Raw genomic sequence first — 16,583 nt, 5'->3', positions numbered from 1 at the left:
ATCGAGGACCGGTAAACGTCGATACGTCCGCAAAAACTCGCACATCCAACGACTATATTACTGATAGATCGACAAATAGTATGGTCTATCTGGTAAAAAATTTTTTAAACGAACTCGTATGGTGGCAGCACTAGCTAATGCAAGAAATTAATTTGATAGCCAATAGAAATATCTGATTTTTCTAATTGTAAACTGTGCTTAATAATAAAAAAAATGCTTTTCGAAAATCATGCAATGTCTCGTTCTTATATCATCTTGCAGTGAATCCATATACGAAAATAATACGATTCGTTTTTCCTTTCTTGGCATAGTCGATATTACAGTGCAATATATACCGACATGTTCTTTAGTTTATGCAGTTATTCACATTAGTATATGTAGTCTACGTCTGACGTTGTATTCGTTGAGGCGTTGATCTGACACTAGATCGAGATTTGGTGAAATTATAGATTGTTGTATAAAAAATTTGGATATTCAATCAATTTTGATATCATATATTCTATTTAAGCTGCCGTTTATTCTATAAATACAAATATGCCACGCGGTAAGTGAATCATTGTCCATCGTACTATAATTAATATATGAATATCTCGCCACGTTTTTTAGAGAAAAATAATGCGCAATTTTGGTCATCTCGATCTCAAAATATCCTTTTGTTTATTTATTTATTTATTTTTGTTTATTTTAGGAAAATTTGTCAATCACAAAGGTCGTAATCGCCACTTTACGAATCCCGAAGAATTAGAAGAACAACGTCGCCAGGAAGAAGAAAAACGTCAATGGAGAGTCAGTATTTTTAGGTTAACCACCAGCTCAACGACTTAGATATTATTGTTAAGTACGTAAGGTCGAATTGCCCTTCGATGGTCAAATGTGACAAGGGCAGATAGTTGCAACAGAATGTTTATGCAATTGCATTGTGCCTCGTTATATTTCCTTTATAATTTTAAATATTGACGTAGGTTAAAAGTATTTTTAACTCTTTGGTATATACAGTTATTCACGAAATTGAGCATACTTACGTTACAAAGGTCATTTGTTCGATCTACAGAAAACATACAATTTTTTCATGAATAAAGTTTTTTGTATGTATTATATATATTTTTAACAAAACAATTAATTTTATTTTATTAACAAAAATAAAGAAATGTAATACATTTCATCGTCATAAAATTGAACGTACATGTTTAACATATTTACATATAATAATTAATAATTCTAGTTAATATTTTGTTGCATATCCAATTACATGCATAATGACTTCTAAACTCTAAGTTTTGATATAGATTGGATTAATTTTTTAGTAATAAAACTTGAGTAGTCTTTCTTGAACAATATATGTCAAGTGTTTAGGGTCATTATTATATTGAAAATAATATATGGTTGGCATTTGCAACTTTTCAGCTAAATGCTTCAAATTATTTTTAAAAATATTTTATTATTTTATTTTGTCCATAATTGTATTAATAAGTTCATTATTGTGCCAATTTTGTTGGTCATCATACAATTTCAAAACTTAATATATCATGCTTTATATTTGAGATAATATTATTTTTATTAAATGCCATATATAGTTTTTTCACATAATGATTCTATCATCAGAGTTAAATAAATTATTTTTAACTTCATCCAAAAATTTATTTCAGATATTTGGATCATAATTTATATATATTTTTGTAAATTCTAGACATTCTAGTTTATTGGTTTTAGAATGTAAAGTCTTTTGTGTTATTCGACTATTGTAACTTTTATCTCGTAAAATTCTGCAAACTATTTTTATTGATACAGTTTTCTTAATTCTTGACAAAGCATCTGTTGTTAATTTTAGAACATTAATTCTAGGATTTACTTTAACTTGCCTAATTGAATACTGCTTCTCCATCTCTGTCAATATTCTTTTTGTTTTTCTTCCTGCTGCATTGTACAATGTACCAATATGTATGTAATTCTTTATGGTTTTTTAACATATTATAATAGCTCCTGTTTATTATTTTTCCGATTTTAAAGGTTACCTTGAAAATACAGTTTTATAACTAATTTTCGTGTAGAATTATCGATCTCTGTTCTTTTTAGTTTTTGCTAATAAACAGTGATAAATGACGATCGGAAGTAACGTAACAACGGAAAAAAAAAGAAAACGTAGATAAAAGAATTTGAAATATTAACGTCGTAAACGAGTATTTATAAACATAATTTTTAATTAATTCTCTCTCCTTATACGTTCAATTTTATGACGATAAAATATACTGCATTTCTTTATTTTTGTTAATAAAATTAGGTAAATGTATCGTTCGTGTTTTTAGGTGGTTAATTATTTGTTAAAATTGTACATAATGCATACATAAAACTTTTATAGTGCGTGTACGTTAAATTTTATGAGTTACTATACATTATAATTAAGTACATTAGATGTCCTTACGATTATTTCTTATATGAATACAAGTTACTTAAAATATTATTTGTTTTCTATTAATAAAAGTGTATAGATGTGTTAAAGTATTATATATCGTACTAAATAACGATCATTAGTATAATAATTTTATCTATCTATTTAAGTAATATAAATTTAAATATATACTATTGAACATTTTAATATTTGATCACCAAAAAATTATATGATATTACATTAAAATATAGTATGAACGACGCACACTGCAACTATCTTTTATATACCTTGAAGAGTAATGTAATGTATACGATAAAATATACATTTGCACATAAATGTATACTGAAAATTCTACAAATTGCTAATTGATGAAAAATAGTATTATTAATTTAAAGGATATAAAATGTTTTATAGAGAAATTGGTAACTGTTTGTTTATTTATTTTTTCTAGAAAAATAAAGGTAATGAGTCATCTAGTGATGAAGAAGTGGAACCTAAAGCACGTGGAAGTAGGAATAAATTAAAAAATGTAAGTGCATCTGAAACAGATAGTGAAACTGAATCGGATTCCGAGTCGGAAACAGAGGTAATTAAAACTTATTTACAAATTTTATTTTGGTTAATACAAATGTACTTTACAAAATATTTTTATGTATTTATTTTATATTTTTAGGGTAAGGCAAAAGGAGTTGAGAATTTAATTCAAGTGGAAAATCCAAACAGAGTACAAAAGAAAGCAAAAAAGTTATCACAACTCAATCAATCATTAGACTCTGCAAAGCCCGAGTTATCGCGGAAAGAAAAGTAAACAACTGCAATTTCCATTTGAATATTGCTATTTTTCTTGTTTAGATTTTAATTTACAATTGATTTAGGGTAAAAAGGATTTAGAAAATAATTAAAACAATATTTATAAATATTTTTTATTTCAGAGAACAATTAGAAAAGCAGAGGGCCTATGCAAATTATCAGAAATTGCATGCTGCAGGAAAAACTGATGAAGCTCGAGCAGATTTAGCACGATTAGCAATAATTAAGCAGCAACGAGAAGAGGCTGCAAAACGAAGAGAAGATGAGAAGAAACAAAAAGAATTAGCACAACAAAAGAAAACTGAATTGACACAAAAGGCACTGGGTAAAAGAACCTAGATTATTAAAATCATTCAAATTAAGTTACATCACTATCTACATGTTATATTGTGCTAATTTCCTATACAATTGAAATCCTACTTTCATATTATTGAAATTGGACTAAATGAATTTAAATAAATATGTACTCTAAGTATTTGATGAGTATGTCCTAAATTGTATAAATACAGTTATTATAATATTTGAAATTAATTGTTGTCTTTTTATAACTGTAATACTTTTCCATTTACAATATATACAGATACATACATATATATTCAGCAGAATATTATATATCATTTTGAGTATGTTATTTTTTCTAGAAAAAAGAAAAGAATCCAACATGTCAAATCTTTTATATTTTTAAATTTATTGTTTTTTTTTTAATCGTCATAAATATAACGGTATCATATAAAACTTTCGGATAAAAAAATGTAAGTACCAGTTATAAAGAACTTATAATTCAAAAAACAAAGTTTTTTTTTTATTTGAGAAGTTTGACAAGTATATTAATATAGTTAATTAGGTTAAATGTTCAATTAAAAAAAAAAATTATTAGAAAGAAATTTAAAATGGCATTTAACTGGGCAGAAGGAGAGACGATAAAATTATTAATTCTGTATGGACAATATGATTGTTTAAAATATCCATTTGATGATAATTTTGATAAAAAGATGTATAGATATAAAGCATATAAACATATAGTAGATGCCATGAATATACCTTCTTTAACAATATATGATTGCATTACAAAAATAGAGGATCTAAAAAAGCAATATTGTTATGAATTATCAAAAATTGCTGTTGCTATATTATGTGGAAAATTGTATGAATCCCAAACAAAATATTTTAAATTAATGCACGATCTATTTTTCCCATTTGTTAACTGTGACCAAAAAGTAAATATTATACAAAATTAATGTCTCTCGCACGCATGTGTGTGTGTGTGTGTGTGTGTGTGTGTGTGTGTGTGTGTGTGTGTGTGTGTGTGTGTGTGTGTGTGTGATGTATGTACGTATAATGTATGTATATATATATCCGAGTTATATAATAATCAGTTATATAAAAAATAAATTTAAAAATTATAATTTTTTTTGTAGGAAGATAAAATTACAAAAGATATGGTTAAAGATGTTTGTACAGAAATAGATTTAATAGAAGAAAAAAAAGATGATGAATTTGATATGTTTGCAAAAAGTATAGCTTATCAGTTACGAAATATTAGTTTAAGTAAGTAAAATTAAAACAAGATTAAATGATATCTAATAAAACTAATCTTACTTACTTTTTATAGAAAGTGCTATTGAATTAGAAAAGAAAATACAAGATTTGGTAACAGAAGAACGTCTAAGTAATATTAAACGTTCTCTTTCTAGTGACAACATAATTTGCTGTTGTAGTTGTAGTAATTGTGTAGAAATTCGTCAAAAGAATGGTTTTGAATTACAGGTAACCACTAGTAATCAAGTATTCAAAACCAAACAAAAATAACGCTTATTTGTGAAAGAGTCATTTCTTATAAATAAATAGAAAAATATAAACTTATAAAAATACTTTTAATTAGTTTAAAATGTTTTTATCAAAAATGGTTTTCTTATGATTTCTTCTACTTCTTGCTGATGCAATTTGGCTTCGCCAACAGCTGGTGCTGCCATAGCAGGGCGTCCACAGTATTTTAACTGAAAGTGTAACAAATATTATTTATGAACTATTATATGCATTCACTTATAACTTACTTGTTGACCACATAGATTTTCAAAACGTGGTTTCACGAAATTCCATGCTCCCATATTTCGAGGTTCTTCTTGACTCCATATGAAAACTATTAAGAAATTTAATATAAAATAATTCAAAACAATAAAATAACAGCAATAATTTATGGAGTATTGATAATAGAATAGTTTAATTTAACAAATTCCAATATTTATTTTACTTACGTTTTGCATGATTATATTTTTGTATTTCTTCCAATAATTCTTGTGTAGGAAATGGACAAAGACATTCTAATCTAATAATTGCAACGTTATTTTCTCCAATAGTCTTCTTATAATCTTCAAGAGCATAATAATGTTTTCCACTGGTTAAGATTACTTTATTTATTTTAGAAATATCTTTATCACTATTTCCTGAAATATATATAATATATTGACATACACGCGTATACGGACGACACGATGCACACACACACACACACGCGCGCGCGCGCGAATTATCTTATTATATTTTAGATGAATATTCTGATTATATTTTAGACATATTTTATAATATATTAGTGTATATTTCAGACCTATAACGGGCTTGAAACTTGTACCAGGCTTCATATCTGTCAATGATGATGTAGCATTCGCATGTCGTAATAATATTTTAGGTGATATCACAATTAATGGTTTTCGAAAATTTCTTATCATCTAAAAAAAATAGATATATTTATGATTTTATTCGCATTAAATACGGATTAACTTATAATTGGTTATACAAATATGTAATATGATGACTAAATAACTTTATAATTTGTTTATTGCCATACCTGCCTTCTCAATAAATGAAAATACTGTGCTGGTGTAGTGGGATTAACTACTTGTATATTAACATCTTCGCCATCAACTTTATCTTCTTTGCTATTTGTAAGTTGTAAGAAACGTTCAATTCTACATGAACTATGCTCTGATCCAGCACCATCATAACCATGAGGCAAAAGCATTGTCAACCCACTACTGACCATCCACTTTGCTTCACCACTTGTTATGAACGTATCAATAATAATTTGCGCTCCATTAAAAAAATCTCCAAATTGTGCTTCCCAAATAGTTAAAGTTGTTGGGACTGTTATGCTTATACCATATTCATAACCCAGTACTGCTTCTTCTGATAGAATACTATTAGCTAATTCTAATTTTCCAGTTTGTTCATCTGCCATAGAGTTTAATGGAATATAAATGTCTAAAAGATAATTAGATATATAATTTTATTTTCTATGCAGAATGTAATATTATGGAAGAAATTATGAAAAAGATTTAATATTACTTACTTTCAGTATTCTGATCAACAAACATAGCATGCCTATGGGAAAATGTTCCTCTACCTATATCTTGTCCACTTATTCTAACATTATAACCTTGATAAAGTAAGGATCCTATAGCCAACGCTTCTGCAGTGGCCCAATCTAACTGTTCACCAGATATTAGTTTTTTCAGTCGGGCTTGAACATGATTTTTCAGTAATTGATGGTGAATATTCTAGAATAAAAAAATAAAATTATCTTTTAAAAATAACTTGTAATAAACAATATATAAATATTTTATTGATATATATATATACTCACAAAATTTGTTTCTACATGGACACTTCTTTCCCCAATAAATCTTAGCAAATCTATATCAATACCTGTATCCCATTGAGTTATACTGTCTTCAGCTTGTTTCATTCCAGTCCATCTGCCTGAGAAGTATGTTACTTCTGGAACGTAATTTTCAACTTTAAAGGCTTCAGACAACCATTTATTATGTTCTTTCACAATATTTTCTGTTTTAGCCTTTGTAAAGATATTAGACTTGATTAATTTTTCTACATATCGATCTGGTACAGATCTAAAGAGTTAAAAAACTCATTTTATTTCCATCAATTTGATGATAATGCTATAATCAAATATTATACTTACGGACGATTTTGTATAATTTTATATATCTTTGGATTTGTTAAAGTTGGATCATCTAATTCGTTATGACCCCATCTTCTGAAGCAATTTATATCTATAAAAATATCTTTTTTAAATTTCCTTTGATATTTAAAAGCTATTCTTGTAGCTCGTACAACCATCTGTAAAAATATTATTTTTTTTAAGATAATTGGTCTGTAAAAACATAACACGTATATTCAAATGTATTATATTTACTTCTGGTTCATCTCCATTTACATGAATTACAGGAGCTGCAATCATTTTTGCCAAATCTGTGCAATATCTAGAGGATCTACCTCTAGAAGGTGGAGTTGTAAATCCTAACTGATTATTAATTATTAAATGGATTGTGCCTCCTATCTCAAAGTGTGGTACATTACTTAATGCTAGACATTCTTGATCAATTCCTTGTCCTATATAAGCAGCATCACCATGAATCTTTAAAAAATGTCAAGAAGCTTATTGTATTACTTATATTATATTTTATAATTATTATTTTATAATATATGATACTCAAAATTATATATATAATAATTACTTGTAAATTTAATACTTTATCACTCCACCATGTAGTACAATCATTACTATATGCACCATCCTTGACAATCTGCATAATTCCACGAGTTTTTCCCATGGAAACTGGATTAACAGCTTCTAGATGAGATGGATTACGGAGCATTGTAACATGTAAACTTTTATCATCAATTTTTAGATTTGTGGAAGACACTAAATGACTTGCAACATCACCCATAGTCTTTGCATCATCTGGAAATTCTGAAGATCCTTTAAGTTTACGAAATAATTTTTCTGGTGGAAAATTAAGCATTCCTGTTAAAAAATTTAAGCGTCCACGATGTGGCATACAGATAACGATATCAGTCAAGCCAGCTGTAAAGTAATAAGACATTTTTTTGGATTTCTTTTATTCAAATAATACTTTTATCTATATATACTTACTATTTAAAGACAGTTTAAAAAATTCGTGAAAAAAAGCCATCATGCTTTCTGCCCCTTCTCCACTATATCTTTTCAAGCTTACAAATTTTGCAGCTAGAAAATTATCAAACGTTTGACTTTTTAACATTTCTGTTACAATAGCAATCCGTGTTTTATTATCCAATGATTCTATTAAGCACTCTTCTGTAGTGTTAGCAAACCATTCCCTTTCTTCTTCGCTCTGTTAGAATAATAATAATAATAATAATGATAATAATAATAATAATAAATTATAATCATAATTATTTTATTAAAATATTAAAAGTTGAGATATATCTACCTCAAGATGATTAAATTCCACTCCAATATGAGAACAATAGATAGTATTCAAAAACTTTAGTGCTTCTGAAACAGTTCCTTCCTTTTGTTTTATTTTTAAAATTCCTTTGAAAGATACTTTGTCTGTTAGATTTAATCCAAATTGTTCTGGTTGCAATTCTGGAAGCATTAGTTGTTTGCTTAATGATATGGGATCTATGTTGGCTTGTTTGTGAGCAAATTGTCTATATGCCATAACAAGTCTATAGAAATTACTATTTTTAGATCGTATCTCTAAATCTTCTTTTGACACTGAAAATTAATATATTTAATAATTATAATTGTGGTATTTAAATAAAAATATTGAAGTAAACATTAATTTAAATACCTTCAAAATATTTTTGTTGTTCTTTTGGTCTGTATCCGTAAACACCATTTTCACTGTGATACAATTGGATGACATCATTATGTTCATAACGAATACGTTTTATTTGTAAAATATTCCTATTATACTGTGTAATTCTTACTTTTAAATAGAATGTTAAACTGACATATGTTCTTAATGCCATTACTGTTAAAAGAATAAAAGATTAAAATTGAGAAGTAGATCTGCTGCAAGTACGTTTCTTGTAACTGTCTGTTATTGGCTATCGTTCAATTAAAAATGACTATGCATATGATAAATTTTATCTGTTTACTTTAAAAATCCGTATCAAAATATTGTCTTAGAGCTAATCGTTACGTAGATTATTTATTTGAGAGAAAATGTTATCAGTAAGGGAAATGACCCAAAAAAAGTTGGATATCATAAAAGAAAAAAGAATATATTACAAAAGTTTATCATATTATTTATTATATTTGATTACATTCGTTACTTATTATATAATTCCTATATCTATATAAGTATTTATTTACTTTTTTAAATTATATTATAAGTAACGTTGTAATATAGAACTATTTATAAGCAATATTTCTCAGTATTTTATTTTAATTAAAAAACGTTCTATACAAATATTAGCATTAAATCAACATTAAAATAAATATAATATTGTGATATTTTTATATACAATAAAATTCAGAAATATAGTTACCTATACTATTATTTAACCAAGAAAATCATAATTAGATACATCATCGAATTGTTGATTTTGTGTATTATTTGGTGCCATAGGACGTGTTGTCATTTGTCCTCTTGGACTAACCATTTGCTGTTGTATTCCAAGTATTTGTTGTCTATATTGAGGTTGTTGCTACACGAAATGAATATATATACATATACATATATATTTATACTACCAAATCAAATAGAGAAAGAATTATCATGTTTAAATTGTATACCTGTTGTAATAAATGCCGTAAACCAAGACTATTAGTTGACACAGGACGCATCATTCTTTGAGCATTAGATGCTTGATTTGCCATAGCAGCAGGAGCAATACCACGTTGTGCCTGTTGAGCCTAATAATAATTAAATATTAACAATAATTCAAATATCTCTTCAAATTTAATTAATGAATATTATTAATATTATTATTAGTAACATACTTCAAGTTGCTGTTTATATTGCATTTCCTGTTGTTGCGCTACTTCTAAATTTTGCTGTATCTGTGACAGTAGTGATAAGTCAAATTACTTTCTTTACGATACAAAGCAAAATATGTATGTACATATCATAATGTTTTTCTAGTGCTTACATTAACTTCTAGTTGTGATTTATATTGTGCTTCTTGTTGTTGTGCAGCCTCTAGTGTTTGACGTAACTGTTGGATTTTTAATAAATTCTGGTGCCTTGCTATCTCCAAATCATCAAAAGGTGGTCTTTGTTGACCGATAATACCTCCTGTATTACCACTGACTTGCGATGCAGTAATTCCTCCACTCTATAAATGTTTAAAAGCAATTTATTGATTCGAAAATTTAATTATTATTTTAATTTATACAACAATATATCTTTATTATACGATTCTCAGCTTACCTGTAAAGTTAATTGATTTTGTTGAGCTGTAGGAGTTTGTAAAGTCTGCTGAGGTGTATTCGCAGAAACGACATTTTGTGTAATCTGTCCTCCACCCATTGTCATAGTGTTTGTTTGAGACATTAAAATTCCTCCTTGTGATATTCCTGTGTTCGGTATGGTACCAGGTAAAGCATTTCCAGCAGCAGTACCAGCCTATTTAATCAAGTTAATTGTAATAATTAATAACAAATAATTTTATATTTGCAAGTTCTATTTTTATTTGCTATACTTACTTGACCTTGTCTCATTGGACCTTGTGAAGTTTTTTGTTGTTGGATCACTTTACGGAGACGATCTACAAAAGCTGTTTGATCATTAGGAATAAAACCCAAATACGTTCGTTTTTCTGCTGTGTAGAGAAGTATAAGCACTTTTATTTCACATGCTGAACTCGGAGGTACAGATGTAAAATGGACACAGCCTGCCTGAAAATAAAATATATAGGTGCAGATATATAAATCATTTTCATAGAGATAAAATGAATAGAATAATGAAGAAATAATTTTTACAAATCCAGAAGTCATCATATTTGTTAATGATTCTAAAGCTTCGCATGGTGTTGGATGAAAAAGAACAGATTTGGAATTTTTTAAATAAGATCCGCCAATATTTCCTATTAATTGCTTTGGCATCAGTTGCATTATTAACTTTTGCGGCCATGTATCTGCTTTTCTAAAAGTCCCACCAAGAAAGAATTATTCCGTATGGATATATGATTGTTCATAACTACGAACTAAAAAATCTTACAACTCTGGATCTCCATCTTTTGAATTGGCAGAAACTTGGCAGGGAACATGTCTTGTTTGCTTCTGTGCATCAGCAGGATTTTTAGTTTTTTCAATCCATTCCACAACACCTTGCCAAATAGTATGTCGTTCTCTTGCAGTTGCAATCTGTTGATTTGAAATATTTCCACCACCTCCATTAGTCTGCAATGCAGATAGCAGAAGAGATACAGAAGAACAAAGTTTTTAATATAGATAAAAAAAAGAATAACAATAAAAAGAGGGAAAAGGAACCATTAAGAAAAAATTATTGGAAAGATGCACTTCTATAATAAAAATATTTATCATGAAGTACCTGTGCTTGAGGATGAGTAGCTAGTGGAGTTACAGAACATACTGGAACTGGGGCTTGAGATGCAGTTACTGTCGGTGGAACTTGAGTAGGCACAGATGGACTTACACACGATGCTGTAAGTTGTGGCGTTGCTTGACTGTGTGCTGGCTGATTTGAAATTGACAAGGACGCTTGTTGTTGCTGCTGTTGCTGTTGTTGCAGTTGCATAGTCAATCGTAATTGTTGCTGCTGCTGTTGGTTTATTTGTTGTTGTTGTTGCTGAGCATTTGCTGCCATGATATTACTGTTAACTACTGAAATGTGAATGTATAACATATATATAAACACAATTATCTTATTACATATATAATAATATTAATTTATAGTAATAATATTAATTTATAGTAACATATTACCATCCATTCTTTGACCATATGGAGATACATTAAGTCCTAATGACGAAGGTGGTTGTGTTAATTGAGCAATTAAGGCGCTACTCTGTGCATTGGTGGGAGCACTAGCACTTGGTGGTATGAATGGTCTCATCCATCTTGAATGTGTAGCTCTTGCACCCACAGCTCCTGGATGATAATTTGGCGGAGCAGATATTTGAGGATTATAGGGTGGTCGTGTAGCACTCATAGGGGCAGCCATATTTTGTGTGACTGTCTGATGAACCGAAGAAATATTTTGAGGTGTTTGATTTCTGAATGTAGTAGCCTGTGATTGTGGTGTTGGTGCAATACTTTGTTGAACTTGGTTTGGATTTGGACTATCATTACTTTGTAATGGACTGAGAGGAATTTGTGCTGTATTTGGTACAGCAGTATGAACTGTCCCTCCAATTGATGGGCTTACAGGTCTTTCTTTTAAATTATAATTACGTAAAAGTACTAAATGTCGTGGATCCTTAGCATAATTCTTCGTTTGAGAAGATTGCAGATCACCTCCTGCTTTTTCAAATAGTTTAAATAATGCTGGTATTTTCCGTGGAGACAGTACGGATAGATTGATGTTTCTCTAACAATAAAAATACTATAAAGTATAATACACACGTAAGGACTGAGCAAAAATTATTTTAAATATGACAAACCTCCTGAAAAAGCGCAGCTACTTGTTCTACGGTATGACCAGCAAATTTATAAGATTCTTGAATTACTGTTTGATATGGAGGTGAATTGCAGATTAAAATACAATGTTTCTGTGTTGCACTACTTGGTTCTCGTCTTAATAATAAATCTTCAAAGCACTGCAGTGCGGTAGCAAGACCTTCTCCAATATTTGCATGTGATTCTCCTTTTCCACCAACCATTCTAGTTATAACAATTGGTTATAATGGTTATAACAACCAATGATTATAACATTTTAAATAAATAAATTATGATTATATATATGTCAGAAATATTATATTGAAATAATAAATATAAAATTTTACATACTCAAGTTTATCTAAAACAAGTAGTAATTTATGAGGATTTACATAAGGCCCAAGAGTTTCTGTACAAGATGCTGGCAAACAATCAGCAGCATGATATAATACTATCCCATAAAGTGTAGTACTATTCTGTTATGTCAAAAAAAAAAAAAAAAAAAAAAAAAAAAAAAAAAAAATATTTTAGATACAAATGTCAAATAAATCATAATATAAAATGAAATAAATATTAGTTTATGAATTTAAATACCTCTGCAACATATTCTCTATCTTCTATGCCACCTTGACTAAAATATCTATAAATATAAATAAAATTAGTTTAATTAATTACATAAATATAATTGTTATTATTTCATTTTATACATATATTTAAACTATATAATTACAAAAATATAACGTACTCTAACGTGGGTATTAAATAATTTGTTTTGAGATCATTCAGATATGCTCCATTTACAGCTGTTTCTTCAATAACAAATATAACATCAGCTTGTATACCATGTTCAGTAGGTCCAGCAACCATCTTTTTAAATTAAATAAACTATTGCTTCAAAAGTAGATACAAAAAAGTGTAGAAATGTATATGTGAATACTTTAGCAATACTGTAAAATATAATATAAAAATTAGATTTGACCAAATTTGTATAATATCTTAAATCTCAATATAATAATAATTAAATTTTATATTAATATTATGATTTACTATAAATATATTATAACTATTCATTTTTTATTTTTTCATCTTTATTTCATCGTATATAACAAAATAAATATAATCTTTAAGTGCAAATATATCTAACCTTCATTCTAAGTTCGCATTTCCATTAAAAATTTCGCGATATTCTTCTATTGCAGCGCCTCGTAGTGACCATATCATGAAATAAAATTTATTTGATATTCAATGGTTTTACCACACAAATAAAATATATCACTGACTAGACAATTGTTCCTAGACTGGATACATACTTAAATAAAATTTTGAATAGCTTTTAATAATAATTTTACTACTTTTTGATAAATTACTTATATTTTTGTATTTTCTGATATTTTATAAAAAAAACAAAATTTCTTTTAGATGAAAATAATATTTTATTATATATTTTAATATATATTTTATAATCATAGTTATCAAGCGAAAATATTAATAAATATAAATATAATATGTATACAATCCAACCATATTTGCAGAACTATATTCTAACATTTAAAATAATAAAGGACTATTAACTTTTCCATTTGACTGAAGGAATACGCAAAGCACTTGTAGCATAAAAATATTCTTCTGATTGTGGTTGAAGTTTGCTTTTATATTCCAACAATGCTGTTTGATCTCCTTGCATTACAAAAATCTGAAACCATATTTGTTCATAAGTATACATATTTTGTAAAATATATTATTATAGTACATACATCTATAGCAATTCTGTAACAATTGAAAGATTTTGCTAGTTCTAATCGTTTGTCAATATTGTCTACATATTTTAAATATTGTTCAAGAACATCAAGCGGTGCCTGTGCTTTGTGCAGTAATTTGACAATATCCTCCACAGGCAGAGATGTTTGTAATTTTTTATTTCCAAGCCAACCCTGTATTAGCAAAACAAAATTAATCCATAACATTATGTAAATGTTACGTAAATAGTAAACACGAAGTCATTCATGTGTTAAAATATTATTACTTTTGTCAAAAGTAGACGATCAATAGTTTCCCATTCACCAAGCGATGCTTTAACCTCGATTACTATTTTTTGGTATTGCTTAGGTGATATATCATGTTGTTGAGAAAACATAACAGCTGATTGTGAAGAATGTTTATCATTTTTACATATGTAACGTAAAAAATCAAGAACTGACCAATTTGCCTCTATTTTTTCACTATTTTCTGTGTTTCTTAATGCTACATGCCATTCTATAAATGTAAATTAATATTTAACATTTAATATTAATTACCATAAATAATTTTATATATATTTCTTTACATACTTACCTAATAACTGAATATAAGAATGAAGAAATTGTGTTTCTTTACAATCAATTAAATTTAAGAATTGTGTCTTATAGCAGTTACGAAGTTTCTGCAGCAATTTATCACAATCTTGAGTATTCTTTAGAATAATATGCAGATTTATCATCTGCAATGCAAGACTTTTATATTATATAAAAATTATAATATTTTATATAGATTAATATTTTTAATAGATTATATTTTTAATATTTTAAATAGATTATACTTACTGCAGAATTTACTAATTGACCTAGCATTCTAAAATCAATATCAAAATTATTATCGAGATATAAGAAAGTAATTAATGCTTCATCAGTATACTTACGATAAAATATCTGTAATTTCATTTGTTTGTAATATAGTAGATAAATAATGTATATACACATTCACCACTTCTGGTCTTTCAGCTAGTAGACGGTAAACTAAAGATTTCTTTAAAGTTTTTATAAGAAATAGAACTATCTAAAAAATATAAATACATTAAATGTTTATAATTGATATAAATATTGATAAATGATTTAAAAAAATTATATATATATATGTATATATAATTACTATTAATATGGCATTTCCATTTCCACTTTTTACAGCTGAATCTAATAATGCTGTTTTGCTAGCTAATGATTTATATGGTTCCAATGAATAGGACTGTCCCATTAATATCTTTCTTAAAGTAATATCTGGTTGTGTTTGAACGTCGTCATTACATTGTTGATCTATATTTTGTATTTTATCTACAGCTAAAACTAAAATATAAATATAATATTTGGATTTCATATATTTATCGATATAATATAATTCATATATATTATAGTTTATTTTTTGTTAAAGATATTATAATTTTTAACATACTGCAATGAAGTGTTTTTTCAGAAATGACAGAAAGTAGAGGTTTTAAATTCTGTAAATCATTATTAGATTTTATATAGTTTTTAGATGTTGACAGAAAGGAAACATCTGTACCCAAAATCTCTGATTTAATATTTGAAGCTTCGAACGGTTGATCTACCTGTTAAATTAATGCAACAACAACAACAACAATAATAATATAGAAATATTACAAAAATAAATCTGTGAAAACATGTAATATATTTTTTAACCTCGTTACCCTCGAAGCAGAAAAAATTTTTTTCAATATCGTCCCAATAATTTTCCTCGTCTTTTGTAATGCTCATATTGACACGAAATTAATTCAATTGTCTCTATATAATTACAATCACAAAATCCTTTTATACAAGTATTATCAACAATAAAGAGCATTGTGAAGAATACGTCGTTCGTAATTAATTATTAACATCCTGTTCGAACAAATTATGTACGTAAGTAAAAGTTAACGTGTCAATATTTATTGTTGAAAAGTTGACTATTTTGGTCATGAATCATATATATCATTCAGACGAAGTACTCCGTTTTTCTAAATTCAAAAGTTGTTTGATCATTTTCATGTCATGTTCTATATTACCAACAATTTTGACTTAACATTAACGATACAAGAAACTTAACTGAAATGTTTTTATTTAATGTAATACTATTAATTAATTAATTAATTAAAGAAGTTAATATAAATATATCTTCCTTTATTATTCATTATAATATCTATTTACTATCAAACTATAATAACATAAA

General features: G+C 27.3%; 5 protein-coding genes across 11 annotated transcripts; 2 read left to right on the top strand and 3 right to left on the bottom strand.

The window, feature by feature from the left end:
• Window positions 1–278: 278 nt before the first annotated feature.
• LOC122635569 (28 kDa heat- and acid-stable phosphoprotein-like) lies at window positions 279–3,727 on the top strand. The gene is made up of 5 exons (XM_043825937.1): window positions 279–544; window positions 689–786; window positions 2,838–2,972; window positions 3,060–3,190; window positions 3,319–3,727. Exons 1-5 carry the CDS (start codon window positions 535–537, stop codon window positions 3,533–3,535), a joined length of 591 nt encoding a protein of 196 aa, XP_043681872.1. The 5' UTR covers window positions 279–534; the 3' UTR covers window positions 3,536–3,727.
• Window positions 3,728–3,852: 125 nt separating this feature from the next.
• On the top strand, window positions 3,853–5,067 carry LOC122635607. The gene is made up of 3 exons (XM_043825989.1): window positions 3,853–4,431; window positions 4,615–4,744; window positions 4,809–5,067. The coding sequence occupies exons 1-3, from the start codon at window positions 4,087–4,089 to the stop codon at window positions 5,003–5,005; spliced, it is 672 nt and encodes a 223-aa protein (XP_043681924.1). The 5' UTR covers window positions 3,853–4,086; the 3' UTR covers window positions 5,006–5,067.
• On the bottom strand, window positions 5,052–9,167 carry LOC122635566 (probable 2-oxoglutarate dehydrogenase E1 component DHKTD1 homolog, mitochondrial). 3 transcript variants are annotated; one of them, XM_043825928.1, is made up of 13 exons: window positions 8,833–9,155; window positions 8,467–8,756; window positions 8,148–8,367; window positions 7,744–8,078; window positions 7,407–7,628; window positions 7,173–7,330; window positions 6,837–7,101; window positions 6,543–6,750; window positions 6,042–6,454; window positions 5,802–5,922; window positions 5,452–5,640; window positions 5,251–5,336; window positions 5,052–5,193 (listed from the first exon to the last, which is right to left on the bottom strand). In XM_043825928.1, exons 1-13 carry the CDS (start codon window positions 9,011–9,013, stop codon window positions 5,080–5,082), a joined length of 2,802 nt encoding a protein of 933 aa, XP_043681863.1. In that variant the 5' UTR covers window positions 9,014–9,155; the 3' UTR covers window positions 5,052–5,079. The 3 variants fall into 3 exon arrangements, with proteins under 3 accessions (XP_043681863.1, XP_043681861.1, XP_043681864.1); XM_043825926.1 differs by having other exon boundaries at window positions 7,729–8,078; window positions 8,833–9,153; XM_043825929.1 differs by lacking the exons at window positions 5,052–5,193; window positions 5,251–5,336; window positions 5,452–5,640 and having other exon boundaries at window positions 5,801–5,922; window positions 6,046–6,454; window positions 7,729–8,078; window positions 8,833–9,167.
• A 247-nt stretch (window positions 9,168–9,414) lies between these two features.
• LOC122635567 (mediator of RNA polymerase II transcription subunit 25-like) lies at window positions 9,415–13,822 on the bottom strand. 5 transcript variants are annotated; one of them, XM_043825933.1, is made up of 15 exons: window positions 13,753–13,822; window positions 13,354–13,555; window positions 13,203–13,248; window positions 12,960–13,084; window positions 12,614–12,833; window positions 11,937–12,540; window positions 11,647–11,834; window positions 11,209–11,390; window positions 10,971–11,133; window positions 10,695–10,886; window positions 10,420–10,614; window positions 10,139–10,324; window positions 9,990–10,049; window positions 9,783–9,902; window positions 9,415–9,694 (listed from the first exon to the last, which is right to left on the bottom strand). In XM_043825933.1, exons 2-15 carry the CDS (start codon window positions 13,473–13,475, stop codon window positions 9,548–9,550), a joined length of 2,550 nt encoding a protein of 849 aa, XP_043681868.1. In that variant the 5' UTR covers window positions 13,476–13,555; window positions 13,753–13,822; the 3' UTR covers window positions 9,415–9,547. The 5 variants fall into 5 exon arrangements, with proteins under 5 accessions (XP_043681868.1, XP_043681865.1, XP_043681867.1 ...); XM_043825930.1 differs by having other exon boundaries at window positions 11,542–11,834; window positions 13,753–13,815; XM_043825932.1 differs by having other exon boundaries at window positions 11,209–11,354; window positions 11,542–11,834; window positions 13,753–13,815.
• A 195-nt stretch (window positions 13,823–14,017) lies between these two features.
• LOC122635372 (spermatogenesis-defective protein 39 homolog) lies at window positions 14,018–16,395 on the bottom strand. The gene is made up of 9 exons (XM_043825525.1): window positions 16,058–16,395; window positions 15,810–15,966; window positions 15,513–15,703; window positions 15,283–15,419; window positions 15,188–15,215; window positions 14,940–15,084; window positions 14,632–14,861; window positions 14,363–14,539; window positions 14,018–14,301 (listed from the first exon to the last, which is right to left on the bottom strand). The coding sequence occupies exons 1-9, from the start codon at window positions 16,130–16,132 to the stop codon at window positions 14,176–14,178; spliced, it is 1,266 nt and encodes a 421-aa protein (XP_043681460.1). The 5' UTR covers window positions 16,133–16,395; the 3' UTR covers window positions 14,018–14,175.
• Between the last annotated feature and the right edge of the window lie 188 nt (window positions 16,396–16,583).

This window comes from Vespula pensylvanica, chromosome 18 (assembly GCF_014466175.1).
Source record: "Vespula pensylvanica isolate Volc-1 chromosome 18, ASM1446617v1, whole genome shotgun sequence".
NCBI classification, from domain to species: domain Eukaryota; kingdom Metazoa; phylum Arthropoda; class Insecta; order Hymenoptera; family Vespidae; genus Vespula; species Vespula pensylvanica.
The sequence above is the reverse complement of the archived record's forward strand: the minus strand, read 5'-3'. Positions and strand labels throughout refer to the sequence as shown.

What these genes read in the sequence shown, in the direction of transcription:
- LOC122635566 (XM_043825926.1), bottom strand. Translation starts at nt 9,013, where the DNA reads ATGGCATTAAGAACATATGTCAGTTTAACATTCTATTTAAAAGTAAGA. An exon ending in TAAATGGAGATGAACCAGAA is followed by an intron (nt 7,331 to 7,406) that starts GTAAATATAATA and finishes ATATTTTTACAG; the next exon opens with ATGGTTGTACGAGCTACAAG. An exon ending in AAAATCTATGTGGTCAACAA is followed by an intron (nt 5,194 to 5,250) that starts GTAAGTTATAAG and finishes TTACACTTTCAG; the next exon opens with TTAAAATACTGTGGACGCCC.
- LOC122635372 (XM_043825525.1), bottom strand. Translation starts at nt 16,132, where the DNA reads ATGAGCATTACAAAAGACGAGGAAAATTATTGGGACGATATTGAAAAA. An exon ending in ATGGAAATGCCATATTAATA is followed by an intron (nt 15,420 to 15,512) that starts GTAATTATATAT and finishes TATATTTTTTAG; the next exon opens with ATAGTTCTATTTCTTATAAA. An exon ending in TTCTTATATTCAGTTATTAG is followed by an intron (nt 14,862 to 14,939) that starts GTAAGTATGTAA and finishes TTACATTTATAG; the next exon opens with AATGGCATGTAGCATTAAGA.
- LOC122635607 (XM_043825989.1), top strand. Translation starts at nt 4,087, where the DNA reads ATGGCATTTAACTGGGCAGAAGGAGAGACGATAAAATTATTAATTCTG. An exon ending in AAGTAAATATTATACAAAAT is followed by an intron (nt 4,432 to 4,614) that starts TAATGTCTCTCG and finishes TTTTTTTTGTAG; the next exon opens with GAAGATAAAATTACAAAAGA. An exon ending in GTTACGAAATATTAGTTTAA is followed by an intron (nt 4,745 to 4,808) that starts GTAAGTAAAATT and finishes TACTTTTTATAG; the next exon opens with AAAGTGCTATTGAATTAGAA.
- LOC122635569 (XM_043825937.1), top strand. An exon ending in AAGAAAAACGTCAATGGAGA is followed by an intron (nt 787 to 2,837) that starts GTCAGTATTTTT and finishes TATTTTTTCTAG; the next exon opens with AAAAATAAAGGTAATGAGTC. An exon ending in GAGTTATCGCGGAAAGAAAA is followed by an intron (nt 3,191 to 3,318) that starts GTAAACAACTGC and finishes TTTTTATTTCAG; the next exon opens with AGAACAATTAGAAAAGCAGA.
- LOC122635567 (XM_043825930.1), bottom strand. Translation starts at nt 13,475, where the DNA reads ATGGTTGCTGGACCTACTGAACATGGTATACAAGCTGATGTTATATTT. An exon ending in ATAGAGAATATGTTGCAGAG is followed by an intron (nt 13,085 to 13,202) that starts GTATTTAAATTC and finishes TTGACATAACAG; the next exon opens with AATAGTACTACACTTTATGG. An exon ending in CTTGTTTTAGATAAACTTGA is followed by an intron (nt 12,834 to 12,959) that starts GTATGTAAAATT and finishes TGTTATAACTAG; the next exon opens with AATGGTTGGTGGAAAAGGAG.